We start from the raw sequence: 22129 nt of genomic DNA on the forward strand, positions 1-22129 counted from the left end.
ACCTTCCTGTTTGACCTTGGGCAAGGTGCTTACACACATTCTGCCTCGTTTTACAGGTTGTTTGCAAGTATTAAATGCAAGTATTAAATTAATGTAAAAGGCTTAGAAGAGCACATAACTTGGCGGTAAATCGTATGTGTTAGCTATGACTGTAATTGTTACTATATTTTATGTTTATGTATAGATAAATACATACATCAAAATGAAGTGTCAAGGCCGGTGTCTGTTCCAGCCTTGATGGTTACAGGAGCCCTTTCTGGCTCTGAGAACCTAGGTGAAGGTTGAATTTCGTTTTCTTGGGTTTTTTTTTTCCTTCTTTTTGTTTTGAGATTTTGAGCTGAACCTTAAAAGGTCGATCGAAAAATGCTAGGTAAGGTGAAGGGTGTGTGTGTCCCCCCAAGGCAGGGAGTTTCTAGGGACAGGCACATGCACTGTTGGACTCATCTGAGACCCTTGAGGCTACTGTGTACCTCTCACAGCACTCTGGATGAGGGTCTGGGAGTGTTAGGAAAAATAATGGTTACGGGAGTATTAGACCAGATTATCAAACCCAGATTCAACTAAAGGGACATAGAGGTAATGAATATTTTTGAGCAGAGAAATCATGTGAAGAAAAGGCAATTTAAACAATATTTAAGGAATTTTAAGTTGGCAACAGCATAAAACATCAATTTATTGGTGAATAAATAGAATGGAGCAGAGATTTTTGTTCTTGAGGCTCTTGCCCTAATTACTGTTTTGTGTAAAAGCTGTTGTGATCCGCATTCTCCTAGAAATTCAGGATACTTCAGGGTATCATAAAACCAGGACTTGAAATGATTGACAAAAGTAAGAATTAAAAGACAGGATACCCCTGATTTGATTATATGAATGTATCAAATTATCACATATAACATAAAAAATGTGTACAGCTATTATGGCTGGGCTCCGTGGCTCACACTTGTAATCCTAACACTTTGAGAGGCCAACGTAGGAGGATCACTTGAGCCCAGGAGTGCAAGATGAGTCTGGGCAACATAGTGAGGCCCCACCTCTACAAAAAAATTTAAAAACTGGTCAGGCATGGTGGCGGTGCCTGTAGTTCTAGCTACTCGGGAGACTAAGGTGGGAGGAAGGCTTGAGCCCAGGAATTCGAGGCTACAGTGAGCTATGATTGTATCACTGCACCCCAGTCTAGGTGACAGAGAGAGACCCTGTCTCTTAAAAATATATATATATTCTGGGCCGGGCATGGTGGCTCACGCCTGTAATCCCAGCACTTTGGGAGGCCAAGGCGGGCAGATCACGAGGTCAGGAGATCGATACCATCCAGGCTAACACGGTGAAACCCCGTCTCTACTAAAAATACAAAAAAAAAAAAATTAGCCGGGCATGGCGACGTGTGCCTGTAGTTCCAGCTGCTGGGGAGGCTGAGGCAGGAGAATATATATATATTCTGGCTGGGTGCAGTGGCTCATGCTTATAATCCCAGCACTTTGGGAGGCTGAAGTGGGCAGATCACTTGAGGTCAAGAGTCTGAGACCAGCCTGGCCAACATGGTGAAACCCCATCTCTACTAAAAATACAAAAATTAGCTGGGTATGGTGGCATGTACCTATAATCCCAGCTACTCAGGAGGCTGAGGCAGGAGAATATCTTGAACCCAGGAAACGGAGGTTGCAGGGAGCTGAGATCACCCCACTGCACTCCAGACTGGGAGACAGGGTAAGACTCCGTCTAAAAAAAAAGTGTGTGTGTGTATTTATTAAATTTTTGTAAGTATAAATTTTAAGATTATAAATTTAAATTGTATAATTATATATTATATATATTAACTATACATAACTATATTTATATTTAAATGTACAGCTATTGTGTGTATGTTTGTGTGTGTGTAGACAGCCTTGCTCTGTTGCCCAGGCTGGAGTGCAGTGGTGCAGTCTCCGCTCACTTGCAACCTCTGCCTCCCGGGCTCAAGTGGTTCTCCTGCTTCAGCCTCTTGAGAAGCTGGGACTACAGGAGTGCACCACCACTGCTGGCTAATTTTCTTTTTGTATTTTTAGTAGAGATGGAGCTTCGCCATGCTGGCCAGGCTGGTATCAAACTCCTCACCTCAAGTGATCCACCCACGCGGACCTCCCAAAGTGCTAGGATTATAGGCATGAGCCACCATGCCTGGCCTTGTGTCAATTTTTTTTTTTTTTTTTTTTTGAGACAGAGTCTTGCTCTGTCGCCAGGCTGGAGTGCAGTGGCACAATCTCAGCTCACTGCAATCTCCGCCTCCCAAATTCAAGCAATTCTCCTGCCTCAACCTCCTGAGTAGCTGGGATTACAGGTGCACACCGCCACACCCAGCGAATTTTTGCATTTTTAGTAGAGACGGGGTTTCACCATGTTGGCCAGGATGGTCTCGATCTCCTGACCTCGTGATCTGCCCACCTCAGCCTCCCAAAGTGCTGGATTACAGGTGTGAGCCACCACTCCCGCTATCATTTTTTTTTTTTTTAAGGCAGAATACCATTGGAAAGAACACAGACTCTAAAATGAAACAGATGCTTCCAGTCTGGATGGTGTGTCCCTGAGCAAATCTGCTAGCTTCCCTGTACTTTGGTTTCCTCATCTGTAAGATGGAGATAATGGCACTGCTTCATTGGTTCATGTGACCATCCAGTGACATTAAGAAATGAAAAGCTGGCCGGGCGCGGTGGTTCAAGCCTGTAATCCCAGTACTTTGGGAGGCCGAGACGGGCGGATCACAAGGTCAGGAGATCGAGACCATCCTGGCTAACATGGTGAAACCCCGTCTCTACTAAAAAATACAAAAAACTAGCCGGGCGAGGTGGCGGGCGCCTGTAGTCCCAGCTACTCGGGAGGCTGAGGCAGGAGAATGGTGTGAACCCAGGCGGCGGAGCTTGCAGTGAGCTGAGATCTGGCCACTGCACTCCAGCCTGGGCGACAGAGCGAGACTCTTGTCTCAAAAAAACAAAAAAACAAAAAAAAAAGAGAAAGAAATGAAAAGCTATTCAGCCACAGCGTGGCACACAGTACAGTCATGCAACACATAACGACATTTTGGTCAACGATGGACTATATATACAACAGTGGTCTCACAAGATTTATGATGGACCTGAAAAATTCCTATAATCTAGTGATTTCATAATGTTATAGACCAGTGCATTGCCTTTTCTATGTTAAGTATGTTGGACTTTTTGTTTGTTTGTTGTTTTTTTAAGATGGAGTCTCACTCTGTTGCCCAAGGCTAGAGTGCAGTGGCGTGATCTTGGCTCACTGCAACTTCTGCCTCCCAGGTTCAAACGATTCTTCTGCTTCAGCCCCCCGAGAAGCTGGAATTATACGTATGTGCCACCACTCCTGACTAATTTTTGTATTTGTAGTAGAGACAGGATTTTACCATGTTGGCCAGGCTGGTCTCGAACTCCTGACTTCAGGTGATCCACCCGCCTCAGCCTCCCAAAGTGCTGGGGTTACAGGCATGAGCCACCGCGCCCAGCTTGGTTTTGGGGTTTGAGATGGAGTCTCACTGCATCACCAATGCTGGAGTGCAGTGGCACTCCAGATTAAGTAGCACGATCTCAGCTCACTGCAACCTCCACCTCTCTGGTTCAAGTGATTCTCATGCTTCAGCCTCCCATGTACCTGGGATTACAGGCATGTGCCACCACACATGGCTAGTTTTTGTATTTTTAATAGAGATGGAGTTTCACCATGTTGGCCAGGCTGGTCTCAAACTCTTGACCTCAAGTGATCTGCCCACCTTAGCTCCCAAAGTGCTGGGATTACAGGCGTGAGCCACCACACCTTGGCTCCATGTTAGGTATGTTTAAATACACAAATATTTACCACTCTGTTACAGTTGCCTATGGTATTCACATGCTCTTCAGGTTTGTAGCTTATTAGCAATAGGCTATACTATGTAGCCTAGGTGTGTAGTAAGCTATTTCATCTAGGTTTGTGTTAAGTACACTCTCTGATGCTGCTCACACAATAGTGAAATTGCCTAATGACACATTTCTCAGAACTATCCCTGTCTTTCAGTGATACATGACTATCTTTGCTTAATAAATGGGAGGAATGGTTCTTATTATAAAGCCTGAACTCTCCCCTGAGGGTCATTCATTCACCTCCACTTCTCCCCTAGAGCCTTTAAGGGAACTTGCCAGTGGAAATCTGCCATGATTTGGAGTGTTCTCTACTCAGTTTAGAATGACATTGCAACATTAATGTTGGAGTCAGATGTTATGTCCAGGAAGATTGTGTATTTGGTTTGCAAAGCTAAACTGTGGTTCACGAATTGCAAAAGGAACTATCCGTTGAGTTCAAAGTGTACTCAGCTGAAGATACTTGGTATGTGAGGTACAGAAGCCATGCCTGCATTTTCCACTGTCCTGGCACATAGTAGGTACACAGTAGATATGTGTTGACTAAATAAATGAGAGAAAGAAATTAAAAATGTGGGCCGGATGTGGTGGCTCACACCTTTAATCCCAGCACTTTGGGAGGCCAAGGCAGGTGGATCACCTGAGGTCAGGAGTTTGAGACCAGCCTGGCTAACATGGTAAAACCCTGTTTCTACTAAAAATACAAAAAATTAGCTGGGCGTGGTGGCGCATGCCTGTAATCCCAGCCACTCAGGAGGCTGAGACAGGAGAATCACTTGAACCTGGGAGGCGGAGGTTGCAGTGAGCTGAGTGAACTTGCACTCCAGCTTGAGCAACAAGAGCGAAACTCTGTCTCAAAAAAAAAAAAAAAAGTGGAGTTGATTACTTTTCTTTCAATTCTGTAAATGTCATTTTTTTTGTATGCGGTGTTAGATTATAGAAAGGGCGATGGGCCGGGCGCGGTGGCTCAAGCCTGTAATCCCAGCACTTTGGGAGGCCCAGACGAGTGGACCACGAGGTCAGGAGATCGAGACCATTCTGGCCTACACGGTGAAACCCCGTCTCTACTAAAAATACAAAAAACTAGCCAGGCGAGGTGGCGGGTGCCTGTAGTCCCAGCTACTCAGGAGGCTGAGGCAGTAGAATGGCATAAACCCGGGAGGTGGAGCTTGCAGTGAGCTGAGATCCGGTCACTGCACTCCAGCCTGGGCGACAGAGCGAGACTCCATCTCAAAGAAAAAAAAAGAAAGGGCAATGAACTAGAAGTCAGGAGACTTTTTCGTTTTTTTAATCCTGATGCAGTTCATTTGATGTTTCTGAGCTTTGGTTTCCTCATTTGAAAATGGAGAGATTGGAGAGCAGCTCTCTAAGCTGAAGGTAGCCCTTTCTGTCAATTGCATCCCCATCCTTCCCATTACTTAAAGATGCTTTTAGAGTAGACCTGACCTTTTAAGCTGCTTCCTGCTAGGAGAGTTCTCAAGGATGAGGACAGCCTGAAGATTTTGTTAAACTGGATCTGGACTACCTGAGAATCCACACATCCCTTGTGAACCCAAGAAGACTATGAACCCACTGAAATTGAGTGTAAAATAGTATGTGGTACATGTGTATGTGAATGCTCCCGTCAGTTTTTTGCACAGGGCGTCCCTAGCTTTTGTTGGATTCCTTCAGATGTTATAACCTCTCACAGGTTGATTTGTAGAGAAGCTGGGTCTATGTGGTCTGAGCCCTGGGGATTTCACATATACTGAGATCTCAGGGGTAGAGACTGGGGTCTTATCTCCATTGTGTTATTTTTTTTTTCCTGTAATTTTTAGCCCAGTTTTTTCTAATTTCCAATACCAGTAATCCCTACAGAACCTCGGTGGGCATGCAGTGTTCCATAGTTTACTCGTTTTCTCATTCTGCTACTACCACTCCACCCATTAAGTGTTTCTGCTAATGAAAGCATTTTTCTTCCTTTCCCCTTTTCTCCTTCTCCTTGATGACTGGTTGCCCTGGGGACTCTGGCAGTTGGCCGTGTTTACATCAGGTAAGATGCATTTCATTTTACTTTGTCTTTCATCAGCTATGGTTGCACAAGACATCCCTAGTCTCAGGAGACTACTGTCAGAAGCTGCAATCTGCCCTGCTTGTGGGCTCATTTGCTTACTTACCCCCGAAGCCTTCTTTACATACCTGCCCACTGACAGGCACTTGATGAAATCGGGATGGTCCTAATTCTGCCACAGATGGCCTTTGTGGGTCTCAGTTACTCGTTTATAAATTGGATTGGATTGATAGTATGTTAGTTAGGTCCTTTTTATTTTTGAGATTCTGCTTCTATTGAAACAGTACCTCCTATCATATCAACAGTCCCCCAGCCCTTAAAAGTATTAGGAAGGGGAAGACTTTTTTGGTGTCAACAAAGAGCTTTTGTGAGGAGAGAAAAGTCTATTTTCCCAGCTTTAGCACCTGCTAAAGCCTGGCGTTCACAAGTGGCTGTGAATAATCACAGCCAGCTGAATGTCTCCCTGGTTGTCAGCAGTAGAGTACCACACTTGTAGGTGGCCTAGGAATGTAGGGGAGGACAGAAGTTCCAGACTGCTAAAGCTTCAGAATCTGGATGGGAGAAAGAAGGTGGGAACAGGGCTGCACATTCTGTCCCCAGCAGGACCTGGTAGAACATATTGACTGTGAGTTTATGAAGAACACATAACACATTAGTTTTGGAGCTATGAACAGCAAGAGTATGAAATAAAATCACTCAATGCTGCTGTCTCCTCAGCCCTGAAGTCCTAGATTCATGTTTATAGAATGTCTATAAAAACACGTTTTGGTGAGGCGTGGTGGCTCACGCCTGTAATTCCAGCACTTAGGGAGGCTGAGGCAGGTGGATCACTTGAGGCAAGGAGTTTGAGAACAGCCTGGCCAACATGGCAAAATCCCGTCTCTACAAAAAATACAAAAATTAGCCGGGCATGGTGGTGCACGCCTATAGTCCCAGCTACTAGGGAGGCTGAGGCATGAGAATCGCTTGAATCTGGGAGGCGGAGGTTGCAATGAGCTGAGATTGCGCCACTGCATTCCAGCCTGGGTGACAGAGTGACACTCTGTTTCGAAAAAAAAAGCACCAAAAAACCAAAAAGAAATTTAAAAAAAAAATTATATCACTTGTTTTTTTTAAGAAAATTAATTTTTTTTTTTTTTTTTTGAGACAGAGTCTTGTTCTGTTGCCCAGGCTGGAGTGCAATGGTGAGATCTTGGCTCACTGGAACCTCCGCCTCCTGGGTTCAAGCGATTCTTGTGCCTCAGCCTCCTGGGTAGCTGGGATTACAGGTGCATGCCACCACACCCAGCTAGTTTTTTTGTCTTTTTGACAGGAAAATACAGTTGCTCCTACTGGGAAGGTGGGGATTTAAAGTTAAACACCAGCAGCCTAAATTGATGCTGGGTATGTCACACTTGACAGCCCCAGGCTTGCAGCTTCCCTCCCCCTATGTTGCTAGGAAGCCCTAGAGAGAAACAAAGCATGAAGAAGCCTGTTTAATTGTGATGATTTTTTTTTTTTTTTTTTTTTTTTTTTTTGAGACAGAGTCTTGTCACCCAGGCTAGAATGCAGTGGTGCAATCTCGGCTCACTGCAACCTTCGCCTCCCGGGTTCAAGTGATTCTCCTGCCTCAGCCTCCCGGGTAGCTGGAACAAAAGGCATGCGCCACCACACCTGGCTAATTTTTGTATTTTTAGTAGAGACAGGGCTTCACTATGTTGGCCAGGCTGCTCTTGAACTCCTGACCTCAGGTGGTCCACCCACCTCCGCCTCCCAGAGTGCTGGGATTACAGGCATGAGCCACCACACCCAGCCAGTTATGATGATATTTAAAGGCAATTTTGATTTTATCACTGGCAAGTATTTGTTGAATGCTAGGAGAAGGAACAGGAGTCAGATTCCTTGAGGTGTTTCCTGCTCATGCTGGTGTTTCCCGGTTTGAGGCCTCTGGCCTGTGTTGTTGTGGTGGCTCTGGCTGATCACTCTGGCGGGTCTTGGGCCATTCATGCATTTTTCTCTCCTGTTTGCAGTGGTTGGAGACCAGACCTAACAGACAGGTGTGTCCCGTTTGCAAAGCTGGCATCAGCCGAGACAAGGTCATCCCCCTCTATGGAAGGGGCAGCACTGGGCAACAGGACCCCAGGTGAGGACTTAGGATGCCTCTCCCACCCACTTCCACCCTTGGACATGAATTCATTCCCATTCAGCATCCCCTAACCCCACCCTTTACTTAGTACTAGATGATCCCTTGGTTTCAAAGCAGTCTCATCCAGATGAGAGTCAGCTAGGAGGGGAGGGAAGAGAGGGGATCCAAGTTGCCGCTTGCTGGGACCCAGCAGTGGACAGACATCACAATCACAAGTGTACAGAGCACTGTGAAAGAGCACTTCTACAGCCTGGGAAGCAGGATATGTAGCAGGAGAGGCTCCAGGGAGTAGTGTTGCTGCATCAGTGATATATGAAGCATCGGGGGAGAGGAAACAGGATCTGGATGACTTTGTGGAGTCTGGGATTTCTAGAAATGGAGATGTGGATGGGTCCAGCGTTTCACAAACACAAGTACTGAGAACCTTTCATGGTTTGGCATCCCCAAGCTTTCCCGAAGAATCTCTTACCTTCTCCCACCTACCCTAGCATATGCTGTGTACCCAACATATTAGACTTCTCTTAAAGGGACTTGCTCTTTCACATTTATCAGCCTGTGTATTTGCTCTCTCTTCTGCCTTCTTCCCTCCCCAGTCCTGCTCGAGCTACCCCTCTACCCCCACCTTCTCCTCTAACTTCTACTCATCTCTTATGAGCAGCCCTAAAGTCCCCTCTTCCTTGAAGCGGTCTGTCTTCTCCACATTAGTTGCTCTCACCCATTTCCCACCACACTGTCATGTGATTGGCTCTATCCCCGTTGAAACCATGAACACCTCAAGAGTTGGGTCTGTCATCAGTCTTAGTATTGTAACATCCTGCATAATGCTTATTGTATAACTCAGCCCTCAGTTGAGTATTCATGGGTTGAGTGATCAGAGGGGGTGAGGCTCAAAAATAATAGCATCGGGTATTTGCCCAAGAATAGTGCGAGATAGAACTGAAGTTAGTAGGGGAAGGTCAGAGAAACCATGAACCTCAGTCCTTACTGCTGACAACCCACCCTCTGTTCCAGTATGGATTTGGAATTTCTGGTATCTGTGACAGGCCCAGGGAAGGCATCTGGCCATGATTCCTAACCAGTCTGAGTCAGGATCTCTGTAAGAGGAGAAGGCTGTAGTGCAATCTGGTGAATATCTCATAACAAGCTGATTTTCTCCCTGGTCCTCTATACGGGTGGGAAGAACAGTTGCAGGTAGAATGAAGAGTTAGTATTTGGAAAATTAATTTGACATAAGTTCATGTCCTGGGCAAGAAAGAGGCTATGGCCCTGACCCTGTTGGTGAAGAGCTCCAGGTCCTCACAGGAAGCAACTCAAAGCAATTTGTAATAGACTTATTTTACACCATTTCTGTTTCAGAGAGAAGACCCCTCCTCGTCCTCAAGGACAGAGGCCAGAGCCGGAGAATAGAGGGGTGAGGAACATTCTAGGAGAAGCTTCTACAAATGAGCTGATGGCTTTAGAAGTTTCCTTCTTAGCCTTACAATATTTCTCCTTGATTATAAAAGTACAGGAAAACTTGTAAAATACAGAAAGGAAAAGGGGGAAAAAATCACTTATAACCACACCAATCCAGAGGTAACCACTGGAAACATTTTGGTTCTATTTTCTTTTCCATTTTTCTATAATTATATATACACACAAATTTTATAAATCTATGCGTGTGTTTTATAGATGTGTGTATACATTTTACAATTTTTTTTTTTTTTTTACAATATGTGGCTCCTGTTTTGTAACCCTCTCTTAAAATTTCATTTGTTCTACAGATATTTAGTGCCTTCTTTGTGTGAGTGGGAGTCTTAGTATTATCTTGAGATTTTACATTACCAGCAATATTTTACTAACTAGCTGTTTAGCATTTAGTTGTGTGGATTTAACATAATTCAATCTTTTGTTAGACATTTAGCAGCTTTCTTTTTCCAATTTAAAAAATATCCTGATGAACTTATAGATAAATTTGTGAGCCTATTCACTGTTATTTTATTAGAATAAGACAGGGTCTCACTCTGTCACCCAGGCTGGAGTGCAGTGGCGTGATCATGGTTCACTGTAGCCTTGACACCCTGGGCTCAAGCGGTCTACCTCAGCCTCCCATGTAGCTGGGACCACAGGTGCACGGCACCATGCCCAGCTAGTTTTTTTGTTTGTTTGTTTGTTTTTTTGGTAGAAACAAGGTCTCACTATGTTGCCCAGGCTGGTCTCTAACTCCTGGGCTCAAGCAATCCTCCCACCTCAGCCTCCCAAAGTGTTAGGATTACAGGCGTGAACCACTGTGCCTAGCTTAGGATAAATTCTTAGAAGTAAAATTACTGGCTAAAAAAAAATTGCACATTTATCTCTAGTGGTCTAGTGGCTAGGAACAAAAACATTTAAAATTTTTTTGCATATTTACATCAAATGTTACTCTTAAAAAAAATTCTGGGCCGGGCGCGGTGGCTCAAGCCTGTAATCCCAGCACTTTGGGAGGCCGAGACGGGCGGATCACGAGGTCAGGAGATTGAGACCATCCTGGCTAACACGGTGAAACCCTGTCTCTACTAAAAAATATAAAAAACTAGTTGGGCGAGGTGGCGGGCGCCTGTAGTCCCAGCTTCAGGAGGCTGAGACAGGAGAATGACGTGAACCCAGGAGGCGGAGCTTGCAGTGAGCTGAGATCTGGCCACTGCACTCCAGCCTGGGCGACAGAGTGAGACTCTGTCTCAAAAAAAAAAAAAAAAAAAAAAAAAAAATTCTGTTAAAATGTTAAAGAAATTTTAAAAGCAAAATATTTACCCACATTGCCAAGAGCCCAGAACAAGTATATTCTCATTTCCTCATGTTCTCTTTATCTGTATGCTATGCATATGTATTTTTATGTAGCCATCACCATTCTGTTTGCTTTAAAATTTAATTTTGGCAGGTTTTCCATGATGCTCTGAAGTGTCCTCTTTATTATTTAGGCTGCCATTTATCCCACTGAGTTTTTTTATTATTTTTTATTTTTCCATGCTATTACTGGGAACTCATTGAGTTTTGATTCATTATAATTTGGGTTTTCCTCATCGAAGGACCTTTTAGTTGTTTCCCCATTTTGCTGTTTAAATAATAATGCTACAGTGACTATCTCTGCACACTTTTTTTTTTTTATTTTTTTGAGATGGAGTTTCACTCTTGTTGCCCAGGCTGGAGTTTCGTTGGTGCGATCTCGGCTCACCAAAACCTCTGCCTCCTGGGTTCAAACAGTTCTCCTCAGCCTCCAGAGTAGCTGGGATTACAGGCATGTGCCACCACACCTGGCTAATTTTTGTATTTTTAGTAGAAACAGGGTTTCTCCATGTTGGTCAGGCTGGTCTCCCAAGCTCAGATGATCTGCCCTCCTCGGCCTACCAAAGTGCTGGGATTACAAGTGTGAGCCACCGCGCACTGCCACTTTTTTCTTTTTTGATTTTTTGAGTTTGAATAATGGCATTTTATTAGGATTTCCAGGAGTAGGATTATTGAGTCAGGGATCTTGATAGAAATTAAGGTTCTTGGCTGGGCACGGTGACTCATGCCTGTAATGAGTCACTTTGGGAGTCCGAGGCAGGTGGATCACCTGAGGTCAGAAGTTCGAGACCAGCTTGACCAATATGGTGAAACCCTGTCTCTACTAAAAACACAAAAATTAGCTGGGCATGGTGGCATGTGCCTGTAGTCCCAGCTACTCGAGAGGCTGAGACAGGAGAATCTCTTGAACTTGGGAGGCAGAGGTTGCAGTGATCTGAGATTGCACCAATACAGCGAGACTCCGTCTCAAAAAAAAAAAAGAAAAAGAAAGAAATTAAGGTTCTTAAGGTTCTTTTCTCCAGATTACACTTAATAATACTAGCAGTGAACACTTGTTGAACTGTTACTATATGGAAATAACTATATGTTAAGAGCTTTATATGCATGATCTCATTTAAGCCTCACATCAACTCATTTAATGGAGGAGGAAACTGAGGCCTAAATAGGTAAAGTGATCTGTCCAGGGCCACACATAGAGTGCTGAAACCCAGATGTGGCTGGTATTGAAGTTGCTGCTCTTGACCACCAGGTGACACCACTTTAACATTCCCAGGTTTTGGTTTCCTACAGAGCATTAGCAACTAATGCAGGAATCAGAGGCCCCTGGAAGCCAGAGGCCCTGGTCTTAATGACCGAAGTGCATACGGCTAGCATTTATAAGCACCTGCAGCTGCTAGTGACTTTTTTTTTTTTTTTTTTTTTTGGCATACTCTGGCCCAGGAACATAATCCCACCAAATGTGCAGACTGGTGAGATCATATGGATGTTGCTAGAAGGGAAGCAGAATGGTTAGTCCTCAGGATTGCACTGAATGAATCTGTGGTTCCTGATGAAACAATTTCACCTTCCCAAGTAAGGCAGCCTCAGTCCCAGGAGCCCTTGGATTCAACCTTGAACTGAGTAGGAGGCATTTTGTATTGAGGAAATGGAAACTCTTTGTTTTGCTTCCCTTTAGGTTTGCCCTCTCATTAAGTCAGCTGTTAGGCTTTCTAGGTGATACCATCTGGCAGGAAGCTTGGAACTAGATGCCAGGCTGCTCAGTGTGTGACAGAGAGCAGCTACTTTTGTGACTTGCAAAAGACTCATAAATGAAGGCCATTGAGCTCTTTGTGAAGAGCATTTGGCTCAATAGTCTGTCTTCTTTTTATTATTTTTTAAATCATTTGTTCTAAACTTCTCATCAGAGATGCAGGGGAAGAGACAAAAATGTTTGAAAGATGTGCACAGTAATTAAGAGCATGAAGGCCGGGCACAGTGGCTCTGGCCTCTAATCCCAGCCCTTTGGGAGGCCAAGGTGGGAGGATCACTTGAGCCCAGGAGTTTGAGACCAGCCTGAGCAACAAAGTGAGACTCTATCTGTACAAAAAGTTTAAAAGTTAGCCAGGCATGGAGGGGTACACCTGTGGTCCCAGCTACTCAAGAAGCTGAGATGGGAGAATTGCTTGAGCCTGGGAGGTTGAGGCTACAGTGAGCCATGATTGCACCATTGCACTCCTGGGTGACAGAGCGAGACCCTGTCTCAAAAAAAAAAAGAAAAGAAAAAGAAAAGCATGTGTTTTCAGATCAAACTGACCTAGTTTTAGATCTAAACTGTACTCCTTGGTCAAGTTATTTCACCTCTCCAAGCCTCAGTTTGGTCATCTGTGAAATGCAGATGAAGCTAATGTAAAAATTAAACATGGTTTATGTGTCCTAGTGCTTAACAATGGTGCCTACCACAGAGCTCATGCTTTAAAAAAGGGAGTTATTTATTCACAATATTGTTCCTATTGAATCTTTTCATGTGAAAGATGATGTGGTGTAGAACATGCACAGGGAGGCCGGGCGCGGTGGCTCAAGCCTGTAATCCCAGCACTTTGGGAGGCTGAGACGGGTGGATCACGAGGTCAGGAGATCGAGACCATCCTGGCTAACACGGTGAAACCCCGTCTCTACTAAAAAAATACAAAAAAACTAGCCGGGCGATGTGGCGGGCGCCTGTAGTCCCAGTTACTCGGGAGGCTGAGGCAGGAGAATGGCGTAAACCCGGGAGGCGGAGCTTGCAGTGAGCCGAGATCCGGCCACTGCACTCCAGCCCGGGCTACAGAGCAAGACTCCGTCTCAAAAAAAAAAAAAACATGCACAGGGAAAAAAAACTGAGGGTGATACACCAAACTGCTGACAGTGGTTATTTCAGAGGTAAAGTGGAGTGACTGTGAAGTGGGAAGGTGAATAGAAGATCTCTGACTTTCTTTGTCAATTATTTCTGTAATGTGTGAGTTTCTTATAGCAAGCATATATTACTTTTATAATCAGAAAACATTGAAGTGTTTTAAAATGTAAAAATTCTGTATAACAATATTAGAAGAAATTTTAATCCATAACTTGTCCATATACCTACATATTATCATGTACTTGTGACCACAGTGTTCAAGCAGTTTTGTCTGATAACTTGTTCACAAGAGTTTTTCAGTGTTAAACGCTTAAGTCAGGATAATGGTTCTTTGAATGCATGTATCAAGATTTTGATCATGACTTCCATTGTTGGCTAATTAGGTTTCAACATTTTTGCTATTAAAGATAATGTGTAGCTTCTTTGATGTTCCCTTGGGCACAGGGGTGACTGTCAATATTGCTGCTATAAAGCATGTGGAAGATGTTACTAGCTAATGTGGGACTCTGGAAAATATCCTCAAGCCCTCAGAGTGCTGACTTATGTCGGCAGACTGTTTCACACTGGGTCAGAGCCAGTCCTTTTTGGCCCATTCATAGATTCTTAGCTGGAAGCTAAGGCTAAAAGGGTTAAGCTAAAAGCTAAGGCTTGCAAGAGTGCCTCTACTTCAGTGTATATATGGGAGGAAAAGCTGTCCCCCACCTTGGAAACATGTGGCACAAGGTAGGGAGAAGAGGCAGGTGCCACATGCAAGGCAACATGAGGTATGTTGAGTTTTGACAGGCACAGGAGAAACCTGCCCGATTCTCCTGCCCTTAATTGCCTTTCTTCCATGCAGGGATTTCAAGGATTTGGATTTGGAGATGGTGGCTTCCAGATGTCTTTTGGAATTGGGGCATTTCCCTTTGGGATATTTGCCACAGCATTTAATATAAACGATGGGCGGCCTCCTCCAGGTAAGACCCTATTTCCTTGAGAAATTAGGAAGGTATCTTAGTAATATTGCTTGAAAACTTCTTGGAATTCAGCAGTATATAAGTTACAGATAATTGTCACTACATGTATAATCAGCCTTTTCAAAATGTCTTAAGCTGTTTTCAGATCACTTATAGACACGGTAACAATGTTGAGCACTTACCAACTATTAGGCATATTTATAGCACTTTCCATTCTAAGCTCAGGGGATCATCACAACCACCCTATGGAACAAGTGTGTGATTAGCTCCGTTTAACAGGTCAGAAAATGCTCAGTAATGTTACCAAGACATACCCCATGTCTATAAAATGAAAAACTACAAGTGATACTCAGCTAAGGAAAAGCCTAGTTATGCACATTTACTCCCCCCTTTGACCATTTGGGGACATGGAAATGCGCAATGACCCATCAAGAGTGAGGGCATATCCATTCTCTGGCATCTCTGTCCAGCTTCCTTCAGGACACAACATGAGGCTAGTCACAAGCAGCCTCAGCCCTGTGGGAACCATGCCTAGGTCCACCAACTGCTGCTGCATTTCTCCCTCCTACTGCTTGAAAGTGCCATCTGCATTCAGTATAGCGCAAGGCAATGAGGTGGGTGCCCTGAACTCTGTCACAGTCCGACACCCGAGCCAAGATCCTTACTGTGGAGCCTGCAGAGATGCCATGATCGGTTAAGCTCTGCCTGCACTCGGAGCTTCATGTACACTGGACACAGCGTATGGTACAGAAGTGACCATTGTGTGGTTCACGCCAAGAGCTTATGCCCTAAAGACGGTAACTGGGTCATCCCAGTTATTCTCATCCCCACCCTGGTCCTTGGTACACAGCAGGCGATCTATAAGTCTTTCTTGACTGTCTGCCTACCTGTCTTCGTGAATCCATCAGAGCATCCAACTGAGGAATCTCAGCACCAAGATATCTAGGGAATGCCCTTTCTTACCTTATCTGCCTTGAAGGTTTATCCTCTGTTCACATTTTTTTTTCAGAGGAAGGATACCCCAAAAGATAGGGAGTACTCTCCCCTGAAGAAAGGGCATATCCCTGTGAAGCTAACAAGAACCTGCCTGATAGCTTGCATGCTTCTAACCTGGTCCAAGGCTAACCTTGGATTCCCCAGCTAAGTAGAGTTCCACAGCCAGGCTAGACTCTGGATCACTTTATTCCTCTGCCACAGTCACAGTTTTCCCTTGTCATGCTTGATACAATTTGATCATCCTGAATACAGATTATTTTATCCTCCTTCCCCCAAAGTCAGGACAGGGAGCTCTAAATGGTAGCTTTTCTCAAAGCAGAGAGGAGTGGAGACTTAGGTTCTCACCCCAGTTTGTCTGCCACTAACTTGAAAGACAAGACATTTTGCCTTTCTGGATACTAGTTCTCTTCTGGAAAAGGAAGGCAATCCCTGTGGGGCCCTTGAGAGGCAGTGTGCGGAGAGACTGCAGAGCTCTGCCACTGACTTCTGAGCCTTTCAATCTTGAACAGGTCACCTCAGACCTATGTTTCAGCTGCTTCCTACTCAAAATGGAAATAATAATATCCACCAAATAATAACATGTACAAAACACTTAGCAGATAGAATATACTTAACAAACAGTAGGCTTGCTTTCATTATTTCCTGCAAGAGTTTTCTGTTAATCAGCTGGTTTATTTGCATGTACAGGCCAAACCTTTTATGATAAATTGGACCATGTCTTGTCCTTATTGTTATTGTTCCACATAGTTTCATTTTGCGTGATATTATTTGGGGTTTAGACATTTTTTTTGGCTGGACACAGTGGCTCACACCTGTAATCCCAACACTTTGGGAGGCTGAGGCGGGTGGATCACCTGAGGTAAGGAGTTCAAGACCGGCCTGGCTAACATGGTGAAACCCTGTTTCTACTAAAAATTAAAAAAAAAAAAAAAAAAAAATTAGCCAGGTGTGGTGGCACACACCTGTAATCCCAGCTACTCAGGAGGCTGAGGCAAGGGAATCACTTGAACCCAGGAGGCAGAGGTTGCAGTGAGCCAAGATTGCGCCATTGCACTCCAGCTTGGGCAACAAGAGCAAAACTCCATCTTAAAAAGAAAAAAAAAGGTTGGGCACAGTGGCTCCCGCCTGTAATCCCAGCACTTTTGGAGGCGGAGGCAGGCGGATCACAAGGTCAAGAGTTCAAGACCAGCCTGACCAACATGGTGAAACCCCATCTCTACTAAAAATATGAAAATGAGCCAGGCATGGTGGTGCATGCCTGTAATCCGAGCTACTTAGGAGACTGAGGCAGGAAAATCGCTTGAACCTGGGAAGTGGAGGTTGCAGTGAGCTGACATCGTGCCACTGCACTCCAGCCTGGACGACAGATCGAGACTCTGTTTCAAGAAAAAAAAAAGAAATCTTGTGTGTGTAGGATTCTGATGTTGTAAAGAGACACAAGATTAATGCTGTCAACTTCTGGCCTGAGTGGGTAGTGTGCATAGCTGCAGTGTTCTGACAGCCTGTTTTCTCCCTCCTGTCTCTCCAGCTGTCCCTGGCACACCCCAGTATGTGGATGAGCAGTTCCTGTCACGCCTCTTCCTATTTGTGGCCCTGGTGATCATGTTCTGGCTCCTGATCGCCTAATTCTGGGCTCCTGCCTACATCCGTGGCAGGGCTCTGAACTGGTGACGTGCCACCCCAACTCCTGGTGTTTGGCTTCCTGGCTAATCTTGACTCCTGGAATCAGTGGGATCAGTAACACATCAAGGAGTCTTGTTTCTCCATCAGAGCTTTGGAACTCGAGACCAGTTGGCGATGACCCCTGAGTATTGCCACTGCTGTAAACACCCTATAACCTCAGGCCTTGGCATTGAGTCCTCTCTCATGGGTGACACCATGAAATCTTGTTTCAACCAGTTCAGCAGGTCCTGACTTTGTAGAGGGAAGAGGCAGAAAGAGAGAAACTGTCAGAGTATAATTTCAACTGAGTTTAATATTACAAAAACAAAAGGATGCACCAAATGGTATTTCTGGAAATTTTCATCTCTTTAAATACCCCTTGGTAAGTTGCCTCTGAAGCCAGTGGGGGCTCCTCAGATAAGAGAGGTTCCCCTTTCAAATCCCAGTGCCGCTCTGTTCTCTTTCCTCCCCCTCCCCCTCCTCTTCCTCTGTAGAGATGCAAGAAATTGCTGTCCCATAAAAATAATTACAGCAGCTAAAGCTGGGGTCACTTCATGAATTCACCAGAGACTCAAATCTTTTATTGGCTCTGGGCTGTGCTCAGCGTCTTTGGCCTCAAAGAACAACTTGAATGACTTCTTGGTTTCCTGGCATAAATTATTCCTGGTGAGACATGTGACTTCACTCACAGATTTCCCATCAGCTTTCTCCCTAAAACTATGTGCATCTGCCTCTGTCTGCCAGAGAACATACAGCCAAGAATACTGCTGAAGCTGAGACTGACTACTGTGCATTAGGAAAGACCTGGAGTCAGGACTTTGGTGGGATTTGGAGCTCCGATGCAGGAATAACCGAACAAGCAGCCCTGTCCCCTAGGCTGCAGAGGCTTGAATGCATCCTCTCCCAGAACCTGCCACAGGAAACTGGGGGCTTTGTTAGGTCAGCCCAACTGCATGCAGAAGACCACCATCCTCAGAAGCCAAGTTGTCCTTCATGAAGAGGCAAGGGAAGGGGAAGCCCACATGTGACCCTGATTTTGGTTTGGCTTGATAGAGTTCCCCGAAAACTCCTGTTATGTGTGCTAAGACCAGGGAAGCATGTGACTTCCAAGCAGACAACCGCTGATGATTTGTAAAGCCAGGTGCAGGGCCTGGGGAGCCCCAGCACAATGATACTGTGTGGTCTTCCCTCCTGTGGAATCGAGGGGAAATTAGTCTTCCCAATACTTTGATTTGATTTTCAGTTTCACAGGCTGCTTCCTTTGAATCTTATTGAGGAAGTATAGTTACCAAGTAGGTAGGACCGTTCACCTGGTGGAACAGTTTTTGCTCTGCCTTCTAGGCTTCATCCCAGAAATCCAGCCTCTTTCTGGAGATCTCAAAGCTGGGGGGAGATGGGCTTCCTCTGGGCCTCTCTCTTACTTTGCCATCCACACTGCTTCTGGCTAACCCCAGCAATAACCAACAAATGGTAGAAAGCCCCACCTAGTGCTTTTTCCCAATTATGACTGCATAGTTTGTGGAAACAAAGATCTTGAGGAAGATGAGGGAAGCCGTGCCCTCTTCATAGCCCTCACCCCTTCTCCTTTGTACTTGGCAACACCAGAGTTCAGTGTTTAAACAGACAAAATATAAAGTATTGAGTAGGTGGTTCATTTGCCAAATCCACTTGGTAGGAAGAAGCCACCAGCTTTAGTGTGCCTGACAGATTTTACACATTCCTGGGCACCCACTCAAGAGTGCTCTTTTTATCATCTTCTGGAAATCCCCAAAGTTGAAGGGGCCTCTGGAGTGTCTCTGCTCTAGAGAGAATTGGTGGGACCCCCCCTCAGTGCAGTGGCCCCAACTAGTGGAGGGAGAGAGGACTTCAGTCAGATGGACTCAACAAAAATGGGTTTCCAGAAGAACAATGAAAAGTTGTGGGTAGCAAAATGAATCATTTGGACTCAGTGAAATGGAGTGAGCCCAGGAGAGCTCAACCAACAGAGGCACTCTGGGAACCTGTTAGTAAAGCCAGGCTGGCCAAATGCCGTTTGATTTTGAACCTTGTGGGTCCCCACTCACCGTCTGCCAGGAGCTAAGGCAGGAGAGCTGACTTGGGACTGCTGGCTCGGCCCCAACAGGGAGCCCCCTTCCCACCACCCCTCGGCAAGCTCACCACCTCATCCTTCTGCCAAGGCAGCTTTCCTTTCTTTTGTGTGTTTTCTGTGTTCTTAGCCTCCATCCTCCTGCCACCCTTGTGGACTAGGACCAGGTCCTGACCCCAGTCAGAAAATGATGATATGTACAGTGGCACACTTTAGCCAGTCACTAATTTTCACTGTTGTGAAAGTGATTTGATTTAGAATTAAACAAATGGTTTTACATTACTATGAGCTTGGGCTTCTTGTCTATGTCATGGAGGGTGAATGGGTGGGGAGTAGTCACACTGGTATGCCCTCATGGAGGCTCCTGTGTATCCTCGGTAATTTCACACTGAGGATGAAAGTCTTCAAAGAAGCTGGGCATGGTTTATGCCTGTAGTCCTAGTTACTCTGGAGGCTGAGGCGAGAGGATTGCTTGAGCCCAGAGTTTGAAGTCTGCATTGAGCTATGATCATGCCACTGAACTCCAGCCTGGGCGACAGCGAGAATGTCTCTTAAAAAAACAAAAACAAAAAAAGGAAAGAAAGTCTTTAAACAGCTATCGATAATTAGAGATGATAAATGTAGGCTGGAGGCCTGGCTTCATACACAGACTTGCCCAAGATAAAACCTGTCTGACAGGCAGCCCCAGTCCTGACAAGTACGTGGCATTCCTGAGCTTGATAAGTGACAAGCTGCCACAGTGGAGCCTAGCTTGTTGCTTATCAGAGCCTTTAGGACAATCATAGGTTACTCACTGTCAGCATCTCTCCATCTGTTTAGTAACAGGGCAGGTGGGCTGTCAGCCAAGTCCTTTCTCTGGAGCAGAAGGTGTGTCCTTCCCTAAGGTTCCTTAGTAGCAGGGTGTAGTGTGAGATGGATGATGTTGCTGAGATTACAAATCTGGCCCAACCTCAGGCTCCCCAACATGCCAGAGCTACAGGTACTTCCTCTGAAAAGAGCTTTTTTTCTTCCTGTTAGATTTTGATCTCACAGTTATCAAATTGTACCAAGATACAGTGGGGAATGCAAAGGTAAGGGAACTTCAGGAGCTCATAAGCCCAATGAGAAAAAATGAGTTTTTTTTTTTTCTTTTTTGAAAGATTTTTAGGCCAGGCATGGTGGCTCACACCTACAAACCCCAGCACTTTGTGAGGCTGAGGTGGGAGGATCGCTTGAGGCCAAGAGTTTGAGACCAGCCTGGGCAACACAGGGAGACTCTCTCTCTACAAAAATAAAAAATATTAGCCAGGCACAGTGGTGCATGCCTGTGGTCCCAGCTATCCGGGAGGGAGGCCGAGGCGAGAGGATCACCTGAGCCTGGGAGATCAAGGCTGCAGTGAGTTGTGATCATGCTAGTGCATTCCAGCCAGGGCAACAAACCCTTTTAGAAACAAGGTCTTACTCGAGTGCCCTGGCAGAGTGCAGTGGTGTGATCACAGCTCACTGCAGCCTGGAACTCCTGATCTCAATAGATTCTCCCACCTCAGCCTCCTAAAGTGTTGGAATGACAGTTGTAAGCCACCATGCCCAGCCTTAGGTTTTTGTTTTTGATGGGAAAAAAAAAAAAAAAAAAAAAACAGTAGCAGAACAGGACAATAAAGCCTCCATGTATCCATCACCCAACTCCAGTAACTATCAACTCAGATCAGTCTTGTTGCATCTATACCTCCTGCACACTGTTCCTCTCCCACTGTCTGAACTATTCTGAAACAAACCCCAGTCATATGTGATCTATTAAGTATTTTAATATGCATCTCAAGTATTTTAAAAACAAGCAAAATAGGCTGGATGCGATGGCACACATCTGTGATCCTAGCACTTTGGGAGGCTGAGGCAGGCAGATTGCCTGAGCTCAGGAGTTCGAAACCAGCTTGGGCAACATGGTGAAACCCTGTCTCTACTAAAATACAAAAAATTAGCCAGGAGTAGTGGCATACACCTGTAGTCTCAGCTACTGGAGAGACTGAGGCAGGAGAATCGCTTGAACCCGGGAGGCAGAGATTGCAGTGAGCCAAGATTGCACCAGTGCACTCCAGTCTGAGCAACAGAGCAAGACTCCATCTCAAAAAAAAAAAAAAAGCAAAATACCTTTTAAAAATGTCTTAAAATCATCATATATCCAAACACATTGTTCAGATTTCCCTAGTTATCTCATAACTTGTGTTGTTTCAATTGAGATCCAAATCATTTTCATACATTGCTATTATTTGTCTCTGAAATCTTTTTTTTTTTTTTTTTTGAGACGGGGTTTCACTTGCCACCCAGACTGGAGTGCAGTGGTGTGATCCCAGCTCACTACAGCCCCTGTCTCCCAGGTTCAAGCGATTCTCATGCCTCAGCCTCCCGAGTAGCTGGGACTACAGGCGCCCGCCATCATGCCCAGCTAATTTTTTGTGTTTGTGTGTGTGTGTAACAGAGTCTCGCTCTGTCGCCCAGGCTGAAGTGCAGTGGCGTGATCTCGGCTCACTGCAAGCTCCGTCTCCTGGGTTCACACCATTCTCCTGCCTCAGCCTCCCAAGTAGCTGAGACTACAGGCACCTGCCACCATGCCTGGCTAATTTTTTTTGCATTTTTAGTAGAGACGGGGTTTCACCGTGTTAGCCAGGATGCTCTTGATCTCCTGACCTCGTGATCCACCCGCCTTGGCCTCCCAAAATGCTGGA

At 45.2% G+C, this 22129-nt stretch overlaps 1 protein-coding gene across 2 annotated transcripts in view; it reads left to right on the forward strand.

Annotated features, from left to right (window-relative positions):
- RNF185 (ring finger protein 185) overlaps positions 1 to 19710 on the forward strand; it is a 48343-nt gene extending 28633 nt beyond the window's left edge. For both annotated transcript variants that reach the window (XM_010360669.2, XM_030915819.1), the window contains 5 exons: positions 5892 to 5910; positions 7938 to 8050; positions 9410 to 9464; positions 14566 to 14683; positions 17208 to 19710. In XM_010360669.2, coding sequence (XP_010358971.1) covers positions 5892 to 5910; positions 7938 to 8050; positions 9410 to 9464; positions 14566 to 14683; positions 17208 to 17305 — 403 coding nt within the window. In that variant the 3' untranslated portion in view covers positions 17306 to 19710. The remainder of the gene's footprint in view (positions 1 to 5891; positions 5911 to 7937; positions 8051 to 9409; positions 9465 to 14565; positions 14684 to 17207) is intronic.
- The last annotated feature ends 2419 nt before the right edge of the window (positions 19711 to 22129 follow it).

This window comes from Rhinopithecus roxellana, chromosome 13 (genome assembly GCF_007565055.1).
Source record: "Rhinopithecus roxellana isolate Shanxi Qingling chromosome 13, ASM756505v1, whole genome shotgun sequence".
In the NCBI taxonomy this organism is placed as follows: domain Eukaryota; kingdom Metazoa; phylum Chordata; class Mammalia; order Primates; family Cercopithecidae; genus Rhinopithecus; species Rhinopithecus roxellana.